This window comes from Hippopotamus amphibius, chromosome 4 (genome assembly GCF_030028045.1).
Source record: "Hippopotamus amphibius kiboko isolate mHipAmp2 chromosome 4, mHipAmp2.hap2, whole genome shotgun sequence".
Lineage (NCBI taxonomy): Eukaryota > Metazoa > Chordata > Mammalia > Artiodactyla > Hippopotamidae > Hippopotamus > Hippopotamus amphibius.
The window spans coordinates 89,786,221-89,800,960 of record NC_080189.1 but is presented as its reverse complement, the minus strand read 5'-3'; the positions used below and the strand labels follow the sequence as shown (position 1 = coordinate 89,800,960).

Genomic DNA, 14,740 nt, shown 5'->3' with positions numbered 1-14,740 from the left:
TCATTCTGTAATTAGAGACAAGAAACGAATACATTTTTGTAAAGACCATTTTTAAATCTGAGTATTTGAGTAAATGCAGCTCCATTTTCTTTAGGTATCAGTGTAACAAAACATCTCTTATGGTCAGTGTTCTTACTCCCTGATTTTTGAACTGAGTTGGATTTTTGAGATGAAATGACTTTTCATTTCAGAATGGAATTGCATCTTGCATTAAGAGCCTTCATTGGAACTTTGGCTAATTATTTTTAACTTGCCGTTTGAGACAACTGCCAGTATTCTAAGTAGGAGACCATATCTAAAGACCCTTTTTGGGTCTTTAGATATGGTCATTAATTATCATTATTTCCTATCTCATTGTTCCTCTGTTCCATAAACATCTTTTGAGTACACTAATCAAACTGTAAGCTGGAGACAAAATGGTCCTATTTCTAATTACAGTATTCTATGTACCTACTTAAGTTTTTTTAAATCAGAATACCAGAACCTAGGTATTATAGTAAAATGAGAAAATTCTTTCTTGGATGATAGATAAACTTTCAGTTTAAAAACTAGCTTCTTTTAGCTGCCAACTTTCTACCATTTCTCCCTGCTTTCTCATGGAAGTGTTGGCTTGGTTTATCTGGCTGGTAATAAAGTATATTTTATAATAATACAGAATGTAAATGAACAAGGCTTCCGGCAGCTCCCTTAGAGATTCAAAATTCATCATTCCTTAGCCTGATATCATTGTTAGACTTGATCCTAGAGTGAGCAAACTAGGAAGTATATTTCCCAGCTACACAAAGTGAGTTAACACTTCTAGGCTAACAGAATATCACAAAATTAAATAAAACCGTGGTTTTTTAGTAAAATGATGGTGGGACACTTTACATGGACATCCTCTGGGCTGTTAGCCCCAACTACCATCAGCACTTCTCAAAGTGTGGCCTTGAAACCTCATCCAGATTCCTGTGCCCAATTGTTGCTAGATCCACTGAAAAAACTCCTTGCGTGGACTCTGAAGGTGCATGTTTTTTACAAGTTCTTTAAGTGTGTCTTATGCATAGTATAGTTGAGGAATCTGTCTACCTGTTTTATGATCTTCTTAGATCAATTATTGTTATGAAACTAAGAAGCCTGATACTTAAAACTAGGCATTGTCTTGGAGGGGTTGCAGTCTTACTTGCTGTAAACAAGTAGCAGCACAGGGGAACTCGAGGAGGGGTTTTACCTGTGTTTGCTGTGAAGGGAGGAACGGGGCAAGACCTAGGGGGCTTCGTAGCCAGGTTTGTAGCTTTTCAAATATTCTTCACATCCAGGGGAAGTAGAGGCCAGTCAACCAGTCTTGTAACAATGCCGGTGTCTAGAATAGTGCCCACTACGCAGGAGGCACTCGTTCATCAAGACCCTTGCTAGGGGGACTTCCCTGGTGGTCCAGTGGTTAAGACTTTGGCTTCCAATGCAGGGGGTGCAGGTTTCATCCCTGATCGGAGAGCTAAGATCTCACCACATGCCTTAGGGCCAAAAAACCAAAACATAAAGCAGAAACAATATTGTTACAAATTCAATAAAGACTTTCAAAAAAAGAAAAGACCCTTGCTAAGTAACTGGGTGCCTGTATGCGATGTGTGTTCCAGGGGAGCCCTGCCCAGAGAACGGGAGGAGTCCAGGCTCCGTGTCAACCCACCACAGCTCTCCTCGCAGTGACTACGCAACCTATACCAACACCTACACCAACAGCAACCACGCTGCCCCCAGCAGCAACGCTTCTCCCCCCGAAGGCTTCGCCTCCCACAGCCTGCAGACCAGTGACGTGGTCATTCACCGCAAGGAGAACGAGGGCTTCGGCTTTGTCATCATCAGCTCCCTGAACAGGCCGGAGTCCGGATCCACCATAAGTAAGTGACTGCTTTGCCTGCTTTTGAATAAGAGGTCTTGTTTTTATTGTTCCGGTGGTGGGGATCCTGGACACGTAGATCAGAGGACCGTTGTATTCATAAACGTGGAGCCGGAAAGTTGCAGTCTATGGGCACAAATAAGGCATCCTTAACACTTGCCTAGCCAAACGTTGCTGACTTAGGCTCAGAAAGAATGCACGATCACAATCAATGTCCCCCTCAAACCCACAACCCCCATAAAAGCTCTTCATTCACTTTAAACTGGGAAGAAAATACAGCAGAGTGATGTGGGAATTTTGATGTGAAGAGAGGGGTGCTCCTGTTCTGTAGAATGAAACCAGGCACACAAAGGATCTGGGGGAAAAGCAGTCCAGGCAGAAGCCTTGACGTGGGAAGGTGCTCAGCATTCAAGAAATATACAGAAAATGTCTGATTTCACATATACGTGGAATCTAAAAAACAAGGCAAATAAACAGACAAAACAGAAACAGACTCATAGATACAGGGAACAAACTAGTGGTTGCCAGAGGAGAGAGGCGAGGGGGATGAGTGAGATAGGTGAAGGGAGTCAAGTGGTTCAAGCTTCCAGTTATAAAATAAATAAGTCACAGGGATGTAATGTACAGCATAGGCAATATAGTCAATAAAATCACACTGTGTGATGCGCAGTCTATAAAAATAACACATCACTGTGTTGTATACCTGAAACTAATATAAATTGTAAGTCAACTATCCTTCAATGAAATATATATGCATATATTTATATACACACACATACAGAAGCCCCGTGCACCTGTGGACTAGTGAACAGGAGCAACGTGAGACCAAGACATAGAACTAGGCAGGAGCCAGGCTGTTCAGCGCTTCACACACCCTTGGGACGAAGCATGGATTATAGTCTAAATCCATGGGAACCACTGGAAGGTTTTAAGCAGTAGACAGATATCTGACTTATATTTTTAAAAGGTAAATTCAGCTGCTTATGGAAAATGAAATCAGAAGGAGGAGAGCCAGAGTGGAAGCGTGAGATGCAGTTAGGAGGCCTTTAAAACTGTCCTGTGGATTGCACTGATCATTCTGTAATGTATAAAATTGTCAAGTTACTATGTTGTGCACCTGGAGCTAACATAGTGTTGTAGGTCAACTCTACTTCCGTAAAAAATAAATGAATATTTTTTAAAATAAATAACTTAGTAAGACATCCCTGTGGGTCTAGCGATCCCAGTGCCTTCTGTTAGGGTGGAAGTAGTGGATGGGGGAGAAGTAGATGATTTCACCTTCTGAGGTTCCTCCAAATCTAAGGTTCCAAGAGTCTGTTCAACAGGTGACAGTCAGAGGTCGTATTTCTCTTCCAGTCAATCATCTTTGCAGATGCTCAGCTTCCTCAGCGGTTTTCCTTTCAGCAACACTATTCCAGAAGTCACTCATTAGCCAGCAAGCAGTAGGACAGAAGTGATAGGAAACCTTGTTCATTTTTCATGTGGAAGTGATTTAGCCCAAAATAATGTGGATAGAAACCCCAGAATAGAGAACATTAAGAGAAAAAAGTTGAGTCATGTTGTGGCCCTAGAATTCTTATGAACTGTGGTTGTTCCCAGCACATGGCAGGGTGTCAAACAATGCCCAAGATCAGATTGTTGAGAATGAATAAGAACTTTTTATGATAAAAGTTAACGTTAGCAAGATACTACCAGCACTAAATGGAGAGAATTGCCCTGTTTAGCTTTCGCTTTGACAAATCCAAGAGTGGAAACTACAGATGTGTTAAACCTTGGTGAATACATGCAGGAGCTAAATTATATATCTGAAAGTACAATTTCATTTATCTTTTTCTTCATGATAAGCTAAAGAAATGAATCCAGTCCTTAAGCATAGAGTAAAAGCAGGATTCTGTCAGTGTGGTGGATTCACCAAGATTAAAAGCACACAAGATTTTCATGAGTTATATAAACAGTCTTCCAATTATTTGCACTTGGGGAAAATGTTCACAGAGAGCTTTTGTAGCTATTCCAGTCATTCAAATTGTTTATTGGGGCAGGATACCTAAAGGACTGGAATAAAATAAAGTGTACTACCACAGTGAAAGTGGTAAGCGTGCATTCAAGGTCTCAGCTTCATTTGAAGTGTGACAGCATTGTTGCTAAACGTATGTGTACGTGCACTTATTACATAACAAAGCCACAGATGATTTGTCTATTGCAAAAAAGATCCATGCATGGACAGATTTGGAAAATACCAGGTACAAATGCTTACAATTAAATATGGATTTTTCTTCCTACCAACTGACATTAGACTGACCTCCAAAGAGTAATTCTAACTACTTTCAAAATGGTATTATTTTACATCACCCTGGAGAGTGGAAATATATTCTAGAGTTCATGATACTTCCTAGCTTCTTTTTTCATGTATTTATATCTTTTAAATTTAAGAAATTTGAAACACAGGCTGTCCCTATGTTCCGTGGGAAGAGCAGCTATTACACCAATAGCACTTAGTGTTTACAGTATGTAACTTGCAACATGCACCTAAAAGGTTCCTAGACCTGTTGCTGTTTCATGCTTAACTTCTGTAATAATTTTCAACTCAAATTCTGAAGAGAAAGGCTAAGTGCCTCCTCCTCGTGCCACACATCCATTGCGGAATATCAAGGCTTCTTGGGCTCTTTGAGCCTGGGAGAGTGTGATACTATCTGATACTCAAGAGTCACAGTCAATTCCAAGACTGGTGTCATTTTTCTCGCCGTGTCTTATCTGGGCCCAGGGATCTTGAACACATTTGTGGTTTATTTTTCAGGCTACTGAAACCCTCTTCTTAGCAGACAGAGCGCTGTTATTGATGCCTTTGATAGGTGCACCATCACATTTAGGCGAGGGAGTGGCATGGCTAACAGCCAGGTGCTATAACCAATCTGCCTGGATTTGAAACCTGGCTCCATCACTTGCTAGCTGTGTGACCTTGAGAGAGTTACATAACCTTAGTGTCTTGAATGTAAAGAGAAGATGATTTTAATACCTGTGTCATCAGGTTGCTGTGAGAGTTGAATGAATTCGTACATGGCAGTGCTTCGAAAAGCACTGACTCAGAGTAAGCACTAAGTACATGATTGTTGCTGTCTAGACCACCTTGCCTGCTAGGAATTATCACTGCATTCCATCAGCTCACTCTTCTTGGTGCGCACAGAGTTCATGCTGGCTGTCAGTTCATTCAGCCATTCGTCAGAGCCCCCCACTCTCCCAGAGCAGCTAAATCTGGGCAGCAGATGAGCTTCTTTAAGGGCCGGGTCCCCCTCCCTCCTTGCTCACCTTCTGGGAGCACAGTCTTCCCCACCCCCTGGGCCAGCGGTGGGGGCACTTAGAGCAGCAGCGGTGGTAGTCACACCCGTCCAGCAGAGTGGGCCTCTGCTGAGGCTTCAGGCTGGAAGTCTCCCCAGAATTCACTAATCAATAAGCTGGAAAAGTCATGGCAAACATCAGAATTCAGGCTCAAAGCTGTGCCTTTTTGAATCTCATGCCAACCTTATGTCTCTATTGAACATATCAGAAGAGAGGAGAGATGAAGAACCCAGTGTAAACGTCCCTGCCCTGCAGACAGAGTTCCCTGTCACAGCTTGTTCAGCCCAGGCAGCAAATTTGCCAGGGAGGCCAGATACTTAACTAATTGGGAACTTGGAAAGAGGAGTTCCTGGCTTATTTATTGCCTGGTGTTTAGTAGGGCTCTTTATCAAAGCCTCACACTTTTTTTTCACTATATTATTTCCCTCCAAAATAAAGACCTTTTCTTTATATTATTAATGTAACTAAGGAACATACTATTTTCCTTCTAAAACTAGTGACTTAGGAGACCAACTCTTGCTTGGGAGTAGACAGATCTTAGAAGTCTTTTATCTGAGGTGCAAAAATATCCTTCTTGATTAAAAGTGAGAACAGGCAAGCTTCGTGAGCACTTTTGTCCCATTATCCAAAATATTAAGTTTTTTTTTTTTCAGACCTTAAAATTGGGCTCAAGGGAAAATAAAGTGGTTTGCAAACCAGAGCCTAGGATAAGAGGGAACCATAACAAGCAACTGCACTTAAAATTCATTAAAGGATTCAAAAAAACTTTATAGAGAGAGGTGTTCATCGCCACATTATTGATAAACATTGAAAGTTGGAAATAGTGTTAGAAGTTTCTCCAAAACTGGAAACGTTGGTATATTTGGGAAGTTCAAGGCCTTTGCTGCTGTTGACTGGCTGTTGTCATGCTTGCTGAGGTTTTGTACCCACGATAAAGAGGGTAGACTTCTGAGTCAGGGTGGATCCGATGCTTGCTCTATAAAAACGTCCCCGTGGCCACGTGCAGTGGGGTCGACAGGTCGGCCTTTGGGCCTCCCCAGCTGAAGGTCTGAGTCCAACACCCAGGTTTTATTACAGAGTTATAACCTGTCATCACAGGTGCTTCCTGCTCTGCCCCCAAAACCTGCTTTCCCACCAGACGTTCCCAAGTAGGGCTTTGACACACGTGATGAAATAAACGTGACGCTGAGTCCCCTGCTCTTATATAAAACTTGTGAGGAAGGTTATGTTGACGTGTATGGGGTAGACATGCATGGGCAGCGTGAACATTGGTGGGGGAGACTGGCAGCCCGTTGAGGGAATTCATAAACTTAAGTGCAGGCCCATAACAAGCTGTGAGGTAGAACATACTCAGGAAAGGAGCCATGGCAGCAGTCCAAGCACCAGTAGAGGAACAGTCATCCCTTCCTGCCTTTATTCACGCTGTCCTGACAGCATCGACTCTGTGTTCCGTGTCTTTATTGCAAACGACTCCCTGGTCAGCATGCTGCTGGCTCTTAGTCTCTCAGCTCTATACCAGGGCTGAAAACCTTTGTTTACACGTGGGCGCTTTCTCTGGCACAGGTGGGAGTAGAGACGAGGTCATTGTTGACTTTCCCTAATGCCCACTGCAATCTGATGTTCTAGGGAGAAGTTAGTTACCTTTGGTAAAAAGCCCTGCTGACTCTCAAAGTCCTTAATGATGTCTGTAGGCCCTGGTGTTGAAAAGTTATTCTAGAGATTCAGAAGCTTATCTAGCACGTCTTTTATGACATGTTAAGGATAATTCCCTAAAAAAGATGAAATAAAACTGTACAGTCAGTAAAGCAGGTTCAGATTTTTTCCACCGAAACTCACCCCACCAGCCATGCAGCCACTGAATAGTCATTTGAATTTAGGAGAGGTGCAAATTAAAACTGAAAGCCAAGACTTCTGTAGTTTTTCCCTAATACAAGGAGATTTAAACTAAATGAAAAGTGCATTGGAGAATAAGTCTGAGCCTCTCTACAGCTTATCCACTAACTATTGTGTCCCTTGAGCTAGTCATTTGGTCTTCCTGTGCCCCTTCTTCATCTAAACTATAAGGAAAGATGGTCTTAATAGCCTCTTCCAGCTCTAAACTATATTTTGCCATGGATCAGAATGGAAATGAGGTATCAGGTTAGTTTTTTCTGTGCGTGAAAAGCCTTGGGTAAGTTTGAGGCCTGGATTATATTTTTCATTGCCTTAAGTTATCATTTTAAACTTTTGTTACTTTCATTTTTTATTATGTTTTTAAGGTGCTCCTAACACTTTCAGTTATTTAGTTCATCTTATCCTTTATCAACAAATGATCTGAAACAAGCACTTAAATATACTAAACTAGCTCCCCTCTTAAGGCATTGTAAGGCAGTGTTTTCCCTCCTTTCACTTATAAAATGATAGCATTTGTATATCACACTGAGATAAAAAGAATGAGGCTGATGGAGGCAAAAGGCAACCTCCCCAGGGGGCTTCATTCTTAACCTCACTCTACCATCCTCAGGAAGCGATGGCTGCCTTGGCACACCTGTAACCTTTAATGGCTCATAGTTACAAAGATTTGCCCTAAAGTGAAACCTCTGAACATCAAAACCCGTCAGTGCCCCACGTTACACTGTATTGCTTTGGGTTATGGCAGTGACTTTTCTTCAGAACTCCCTGCTGAGGTTTGTTCATTGATCACCTTAAAAGCACAGGCAATTGGTGCAACTGGTGCTGATGCTGGGACCTTGACTTTCTCTAAATCATTGTGCTGCATTCCCAAAAGTCACGGCTGGAAAGTTTCTGAAGTTATACCCATGCAGCGGAACATGAGAATTAGAAAGTGAGTCCCATTGGTTTCTCTATTTATCATTGGTTTGCAAAAGCAGATTTCCTTTCAGAGTTCTTAGCCGGCTTTGTAACCTGCGATATTCACTTAGTCCTTAAATGAATCCCTGCTTAGAATTCCTTTAACGACATACTGCTTTTGCTCTGAGTTTTATGCTGAGAGTAGTTCACTCAGGAGACATGATGGTGTCACCCACACTGTTAATGTGAGTGCTTTTAGAACAGAAGAAATACAGTGGGGAAGGGGACACTGTATAAAATGCCAGCTTTCCCCCAAATATCCGGCTTCATGAAACCATAAGACAAGCAAATGTCTTCATAATCTTTTAGCAGATCTACGTGGCTTCATGAAACCATAAGACAAGCAAATGTCTTCATAATCTTTTAGCAGATCTACGTACGCAAAAAAGATAAGATTGTGTTCCGTCTGCACTGATGTACCTATGTTTTAAGTCAAATCAATCTTTTCACATTTGTTAGTGTGACTTAATTTCTGCTTCAGGAGGTAGCTGGGAGCTAGGGTATGAGTGGAGTGCAGTTTCTAATGATGCAAAGTTCATCAAGAAAGGCGGTACTTTCTCTGTATAATCCAATCTTCCCATAATGAGTCCTTGATCATAACACCCCTGGTAAAAATATCTACAGGGTAAAGTTCAAACACCTCTCTTACATCCAGGACTCTAGGTAATATAAACCCAGACACTTTTTACCAGCAGTTCCTCACAGTTCCATTCCATCAAAGCTGGTTTAGTTACCCCTGAAAGACAATTTTTGCTTTCCTGCTCCAACATCCATGCTTTGACTGCTGCCACTTGAAATACCCTCTTTTATCAACTAATAAATGTTATCAGGCTTTCTCCCAGACACTGTGCTAAGAATCTTCCACTGTATTTTATTTTTACAGCAACCCTGTGAGGTAGAGACTACTGCCCAAACAGTAAACATCTCTCATAAGCAGCTCAAATATCTCTTAATTTCTGAATAAGAGTTTGTCTGAGCAAACCCTTCTTTCTTAAGTGTTTTCTCAAGCTCTTTTTTTGGTCTGTAAAAAAGACCAGTTGATTGTTGACTGCTCTGTGATTTCTCTTCTATTATCATGTCTGTTATTACTCCTACTGTCATTTTACTTTTCATATGTTTTTGCTACCCCTAAATCAATTGTAAATTCCTTAAAAGCAGAAAATTACGACATTTCTTTGAATCCTTCACATTTCCTGGTAGCATGCTTCTCAAGGATTTGTCACATAATTTATGTTGGTGAGATGGGAGTAGCTCCTCACATAGTGATCCAGCACTGTCCTCATCAAAGTAAAAGTGTGAATGTTCTCTGGTCTAAATTTCTATACACCTAAACCTAGCTGTTCCGTCCCTTAAAGGCAGCAAGACATATCTCTGCGGATGAGCAAAGAACTCAGGGAGGAATTATGTACAAGCTGGTCCTCGCACAGCATGAGAGATTGCACCATAAGAAAGTGGAACTGTAACAATGTCCCAGAATACAGATTTCCTGTCAGTTGTTCTCAGCCCAAGTAAATGATTCCATACCAGCTCAGGGCCTGGTGAAGTCTTAGATGAGAGAACCCTCTAAGAAATCAGGCCCCGGCAAGCCGTCTCACTGGGAAGCCCCTCTAGTCGTGAGCGTCTGGGTTGCAAAACCCTTGTCCTCTGAAGGGCCAGGCTGCCGGCCTCAGGATGCTCTCTGACTCACCTCATCTGGCACTGTCTGTTTCTGAAATGGCCATCCATCTGTATGAACACCACCTCAGCGATAATTATACCGTCCTAAGCAGGAAGGTTTGGATGGCAGCCCAAGCTCCTTAGAAAAAAGTATGACTTCAAATTATGTGTTCATTCCACAGTCCTCATTAACAAAGTAACCCCTGTCCGTTCCAAGTGAACAACTTCTGAATCACATTACTTTATAAGATCATAGCCTGCTAAAACCAGACGACTAGGACCTATTGATTCAATTCCATTTTTATTTCAGTCCTGAGCATGACTAGTTTTGTCCTCAAATTGAAACCTGGCTGCCTAGATCTCACCAGTAAGCAGGCAAGCAAACAACAACAAAAAAAGATTTTGCATAAACTCTAAGTACTCTGATATCCCAACATCCACTCATCTATTAACTAAAATGGAAAGACGGATGTAAGCATTTTACTCTCCTAGCACTAACAAATTTAAAGATCATTAAATGGTAAAAATAAATCCACAGAGACACACCATCATTCTTATTTATTCTCAAGAAGAAGAGCAATGCAACCTATCAAACAAATCTGTGAGGTTTCACAGTGCATTTTTTAAAAAAATCTAGACCATTTTTCTTATTTGAATGGAGCTCATAAATCATAAGTTTTCCCCACTAGGAATCATTTTTCAGGAGGTTTTTGTTATTATGTTCAAAGACTCTCCAAGCAGCGGCAGAAGGTGGATGTGTAGATGTCTTCTTAGCTTCAACTATTCAGTTGTCTTAAAGCTGCTAGGTAGGTGATCAGTAGCTATTTCCTCTGGGCTTATGTCCTGTAGCCCCTTGTTATTCACTAAATGGTAGAGGGAGGTCGCAGCTGCAAAAAAAGCCCAGACTTTATGTACACGATCCCCCTCTACTTGTGGAAAATGCCCATCCACCTCCCATGGGGTTCAAACGAATTCTGAGCCTGCAGTTCACTTTTGCAAACGATGTGTTTTCTTTCTCATCTCTTCAGAGCCTCATGTTGGATTAAATTCTCTGTGATTTTATTTTTCTTCTTTCTTCCCAACAATCAACCACATAAGAAAAACTGATTCCACATAGACAACTATTTTAAAAGCATGTTGTTAAGTGAACACAGTCGTGTTATTTAGCCCCATTTTCCAGTTATGTTGAAAGAATGTTATCAGGGAATATTTTTCCCACTTGGACTGGGATAAGGGGCACTTCTTTTTGTGCCCCAGCTTTCACCAAGGACTCAGGGAGTCCTGCTACCCAACTCCTCTTTGCCATACCAAATCCTGGTGAAAGCTCTCTTTGTTTGTTCACTTAACCACCAATAATTTTGAAATGTAAGCTGGGTTTTTTCCCAGACAAACCTTTGCCAGTCTCTGGTTGGAATTATTTCTAAAGATTAATCAGTCAGCCTCCTCTGGTTGATGATCACTAGGCATTCCTCACATGGACACTGTGCCAAAGCAAATTAACTACGTCGTGGGGCCTGCTACTAGCCTGTTCATTTTCCAGTCTGATCTCTTCCAGACCTTATTTCTCTAAGCCAGGCAACGGTGTGCTCCACAGACATGCCCAGATGTTGGGCACCTGATGAACCCACCTGTTTTCAAGGGTGAGGCTCCCAAAACCTTCTGTTCAGAGACTGTTCGTAATATAGATATATGTTTATGGGTTCCTCATAGAGAGGGGGTCTTCCATTAAGCAAGACCACATAATTTAAAAGGTGTTCTGGCAGAGAGCAGTTGAAATAACATGAGGTCGAAGAATATTTCTACTTAAAAGTCTTCATTCAAATGTTTTTTAGACTTGCTAGATGAAAAGCAAGATGAAAAAAATAGCTTATATTCCTAGAGGTATTTGACAAAATTCAAATACAATAAAACCTTTATTGTATTGGTTGCCAAGTGTCTTAGTCTGTTCAGGCTTCTATAACAGAACACCACACGTTGGTGTCTTGTAAACACCAGTTTATGGAAATTTATTTCTCACACTTCTGGAGACTGGGAAGTCCAAGATCAAGGTGCTGACAGATTCAGTGTCCAGCGCGGACCAGCTTCATAGAGAGCATCCTCTCACTGTGCCCTCCTGTGGTGGAAGGTGCAAGGGATATCTGTGGGGTTCCTTTCACAAGGACACTAATCCCATTCGTGAGGACTCCACTTCCCTGAGCTAATCCCCTCCCAAGGCCCCACCTCCAAATACCTTCCCTTTGGGGATTAGGTTTCAACATATGAATTTAGGGAGGACACAAACATCCAGTTGATAGCGTCAAGTTAGCCACCGACCTTGGTGCTCCCTGGGGCTCAGTGGCTAAGAGAAGGCTGCCAGGCATGGCTTTCAGCTCCAGTTAATGTATATGCTCACAAGCTTTAAGGCAGACCTCCCAGTACCTACCTTCACACTCTAGCTGAGTTTATACACAACTACATCTTTCATTCTTGAGAGACTAAGGCAAGCTATTACCCAAACATGTTTTCCAGATAAAAAACTTGACTGCATCAGGCCCTCCCAACTGCCCCCGTCAAGGCTTAGACATTCTAGATGAGCACCGTGCAGTAGAACTTTCTGCAGTGGTGACAGTGCTCTATTCTGCACTAAACAGTACTGTTGCCACCAGCCATGTGTGGTAATAGGACACTGGAAATGAGGCTACTGAGGCTGAGGAATTAGATTTTTGGTTGTCTTTCATTTCAACTAATCTAGATAGCCATGTGTGACTAGTAGCTGCCATGTTGCACCACACAGCTCTGGGGCATTGAAGTGGCCTTTAAGTGCCCTCCCTGCCTCCAGCCTTCTTCCCACCTCGCTACCCTTCAGCCCACCCTTCACATCGAGACCGTGGTACTCTTTCTAAAACAAGTCTGATGATATCACTTCCTTCCTAATCCATTAGTGACTTCTCATTTGGCCTTCAAATAAATTCCAACCCCCCTGCCACAACTAATAAGGCCTTTCACGATCTGTCCCTTGTCCCCTTCATCCCAGGTCTCACTGTTCATGGTCATTGTACCCCCACACCCGCAGTGCAGATCCACACATCTGTGCCTTTAGCGAGTCACATCACCGGTGACTGTGATGCCTTCCCCATCCTCGCCCACCTAGAAAAGTCCTGTTCACCTTTTAAATGCAGACCAGGCAGCATTTCCTCTCTGAAGCCTTCCCTGACCTCTTCCACTCTCCTCTTCCCATCTCCTTTCTGCTGCTTACTCGACCTTAGTTCTTTTATCTCTATTTCCAACCAAAACCTTTTCTTTATCTCTCCCTGATTTTTTATGTTTCCCCGATTTTTAAGGTTTAATTATAAATGGTAAATTTTACCCTTTTTATTGGGATTGCCATATATACATTACTAATAAAAAATATCAAATTGTACACGTTAAATATATGCAGTTTATTGTATGTCAATTATATCTCAATAAAAGTTCTTAAAATTTTTACCCTTTTTTAGTCTATAGGCCATGAGTTTGGACAAACGTGTTTGGTTATATAACTACTACCACAAGGAAGTCAAGCCCTCTGCCCGTTCCCAGCCCAGGCAACCATGGATTTGTTCCCTGTTCTGTAGTTTTGCCTTTTCCCACATGAATGGAGTCACACAGAACATAGCCACTTAGCATAATGCATTTTAGATATATCCAGGTTGCTTCACGTGTCAATACCAGTTCCTTCTAAATTGCTGCATACTGTCGTGTTGTGTGCATATACCATAGTCTGCCTATCCATTCCCAGCTGAAGGGTTTTCTGGTTATTTTGTGTTTTGGGTGATTATGAGTAGAGCAGCTTTGAACCTTTTCATATGGGTTTTTGTGCGAAAATAGGTTTTCATTTCACTTAGTTAAATATCCAGGGGTGGGATTGCTGGTTCCCATGGCACCACTTCCCAGCGTGGCTGTTCCATTTTGTATTTCCCTGGATGAGGGCTCCAGATGACCCTCATCCTCGCCAGCACCTGTTGGTTTCAGGCTTTGTTGTTGTTATTTAAATTTTAGCCTTTCCAATAGGTATGTTTCAAGTTGCATTTCTTCCCTAAAGACTCATGATACTGAGGATCTTTTCATGTGGTCTTTTGCCATCCTTTGTATCTTCTTTTTCACTCTTGGTCTCTTCCCTCTAGAATGTAATTGGTATTTCACAATGGACAAAGAAACACAGTCTGAAGTTCCTCAGCCTTTGTTTTTCATTTCTCACTCATTTCTCATGGCAGAGTAATAAAAATCATTTTATGATGAGGACCTCAAGTGAAGTTATTATGAGGACATGTGTCTGCTTGGTAAAAATGGAAACACGTGTAGTTACTATGCTTTAAAGTACAAGGGGTTAGAGACAATACATGTAAACAGAAATTCAAATGAAGTTAAAATGTATAATATTTGGGTAAGAAGGATAAGGATAAGAAAGAAAAGCTATATGCAATGATGGTCTCAATTTTCAAATAAGGAAACTCTGACATGATTTATTTGGCCACTCAGAGGTCACACTGCCAGTTGTTTTCAAAATTAATATATGATCAAGACCTTCTAACTCCTGAATACTTTACTTGAGGGCCTATTTATATTTACTTTTATCCAGTCATGCAAAATTGCATTATTTCAAGTTAAAACATGATATACCCTGTTAGTGGAACTTTGGCTTCTGTGGGAAACTGAGCAGCCAATAAATATTCATGTAATCTTCTGGATAACATATTGAAAAGGACAGTTGGCTCAGGAGGGATCATTTGCCTGGGTTAGTATCTGTTTCCGTTTACATTAAGAAAATATTGCAAGAAGTTATTATCTACCCGAGGGCTTAGGGGAATACAATGAAAAGCTGATATTGCACCTGATTGCTTTTGACATTTACCTATTGTAACAGGGAAACTGTGTGAAGAGAGCCAAGTGACTTTTTACAAAACACAATTTCAGAAGCTATAAAGGGAAAAAGGAGATGGCAGAGATAGAATACACTGCATCTGTAAAAATGAGAAACATGACTTGTCAGCAACACCTGCTTGTAAC

General features: G+C 41.5%; 1 protein-coding gene across 1 annotated transcript in view; it reads left to right on the top strand.

Annotated features, from left to right (window-relative positions):
* MAGI2 (membrane associated guanylate kinase, WW and PDZ domain containing 2) overlaps nucleotides 1-14,740 on the top strand; it is a 1,275,509-nt gene that overhangs the window by 1,136,946 nt on the left and 123,823 nt on the right. Inside the window, exon 15 of the mRNA XM_057732512.1 lies at nucleotides 1,617-1,877. Coding sequence (XP_057588495.1) covers nucleotides 1,617-1,877 — 261 coding nt within the window. The remainder of the gene's footprint in view (nucleotides 1-1,616; nucleotides 1,878-14,740) is intronic.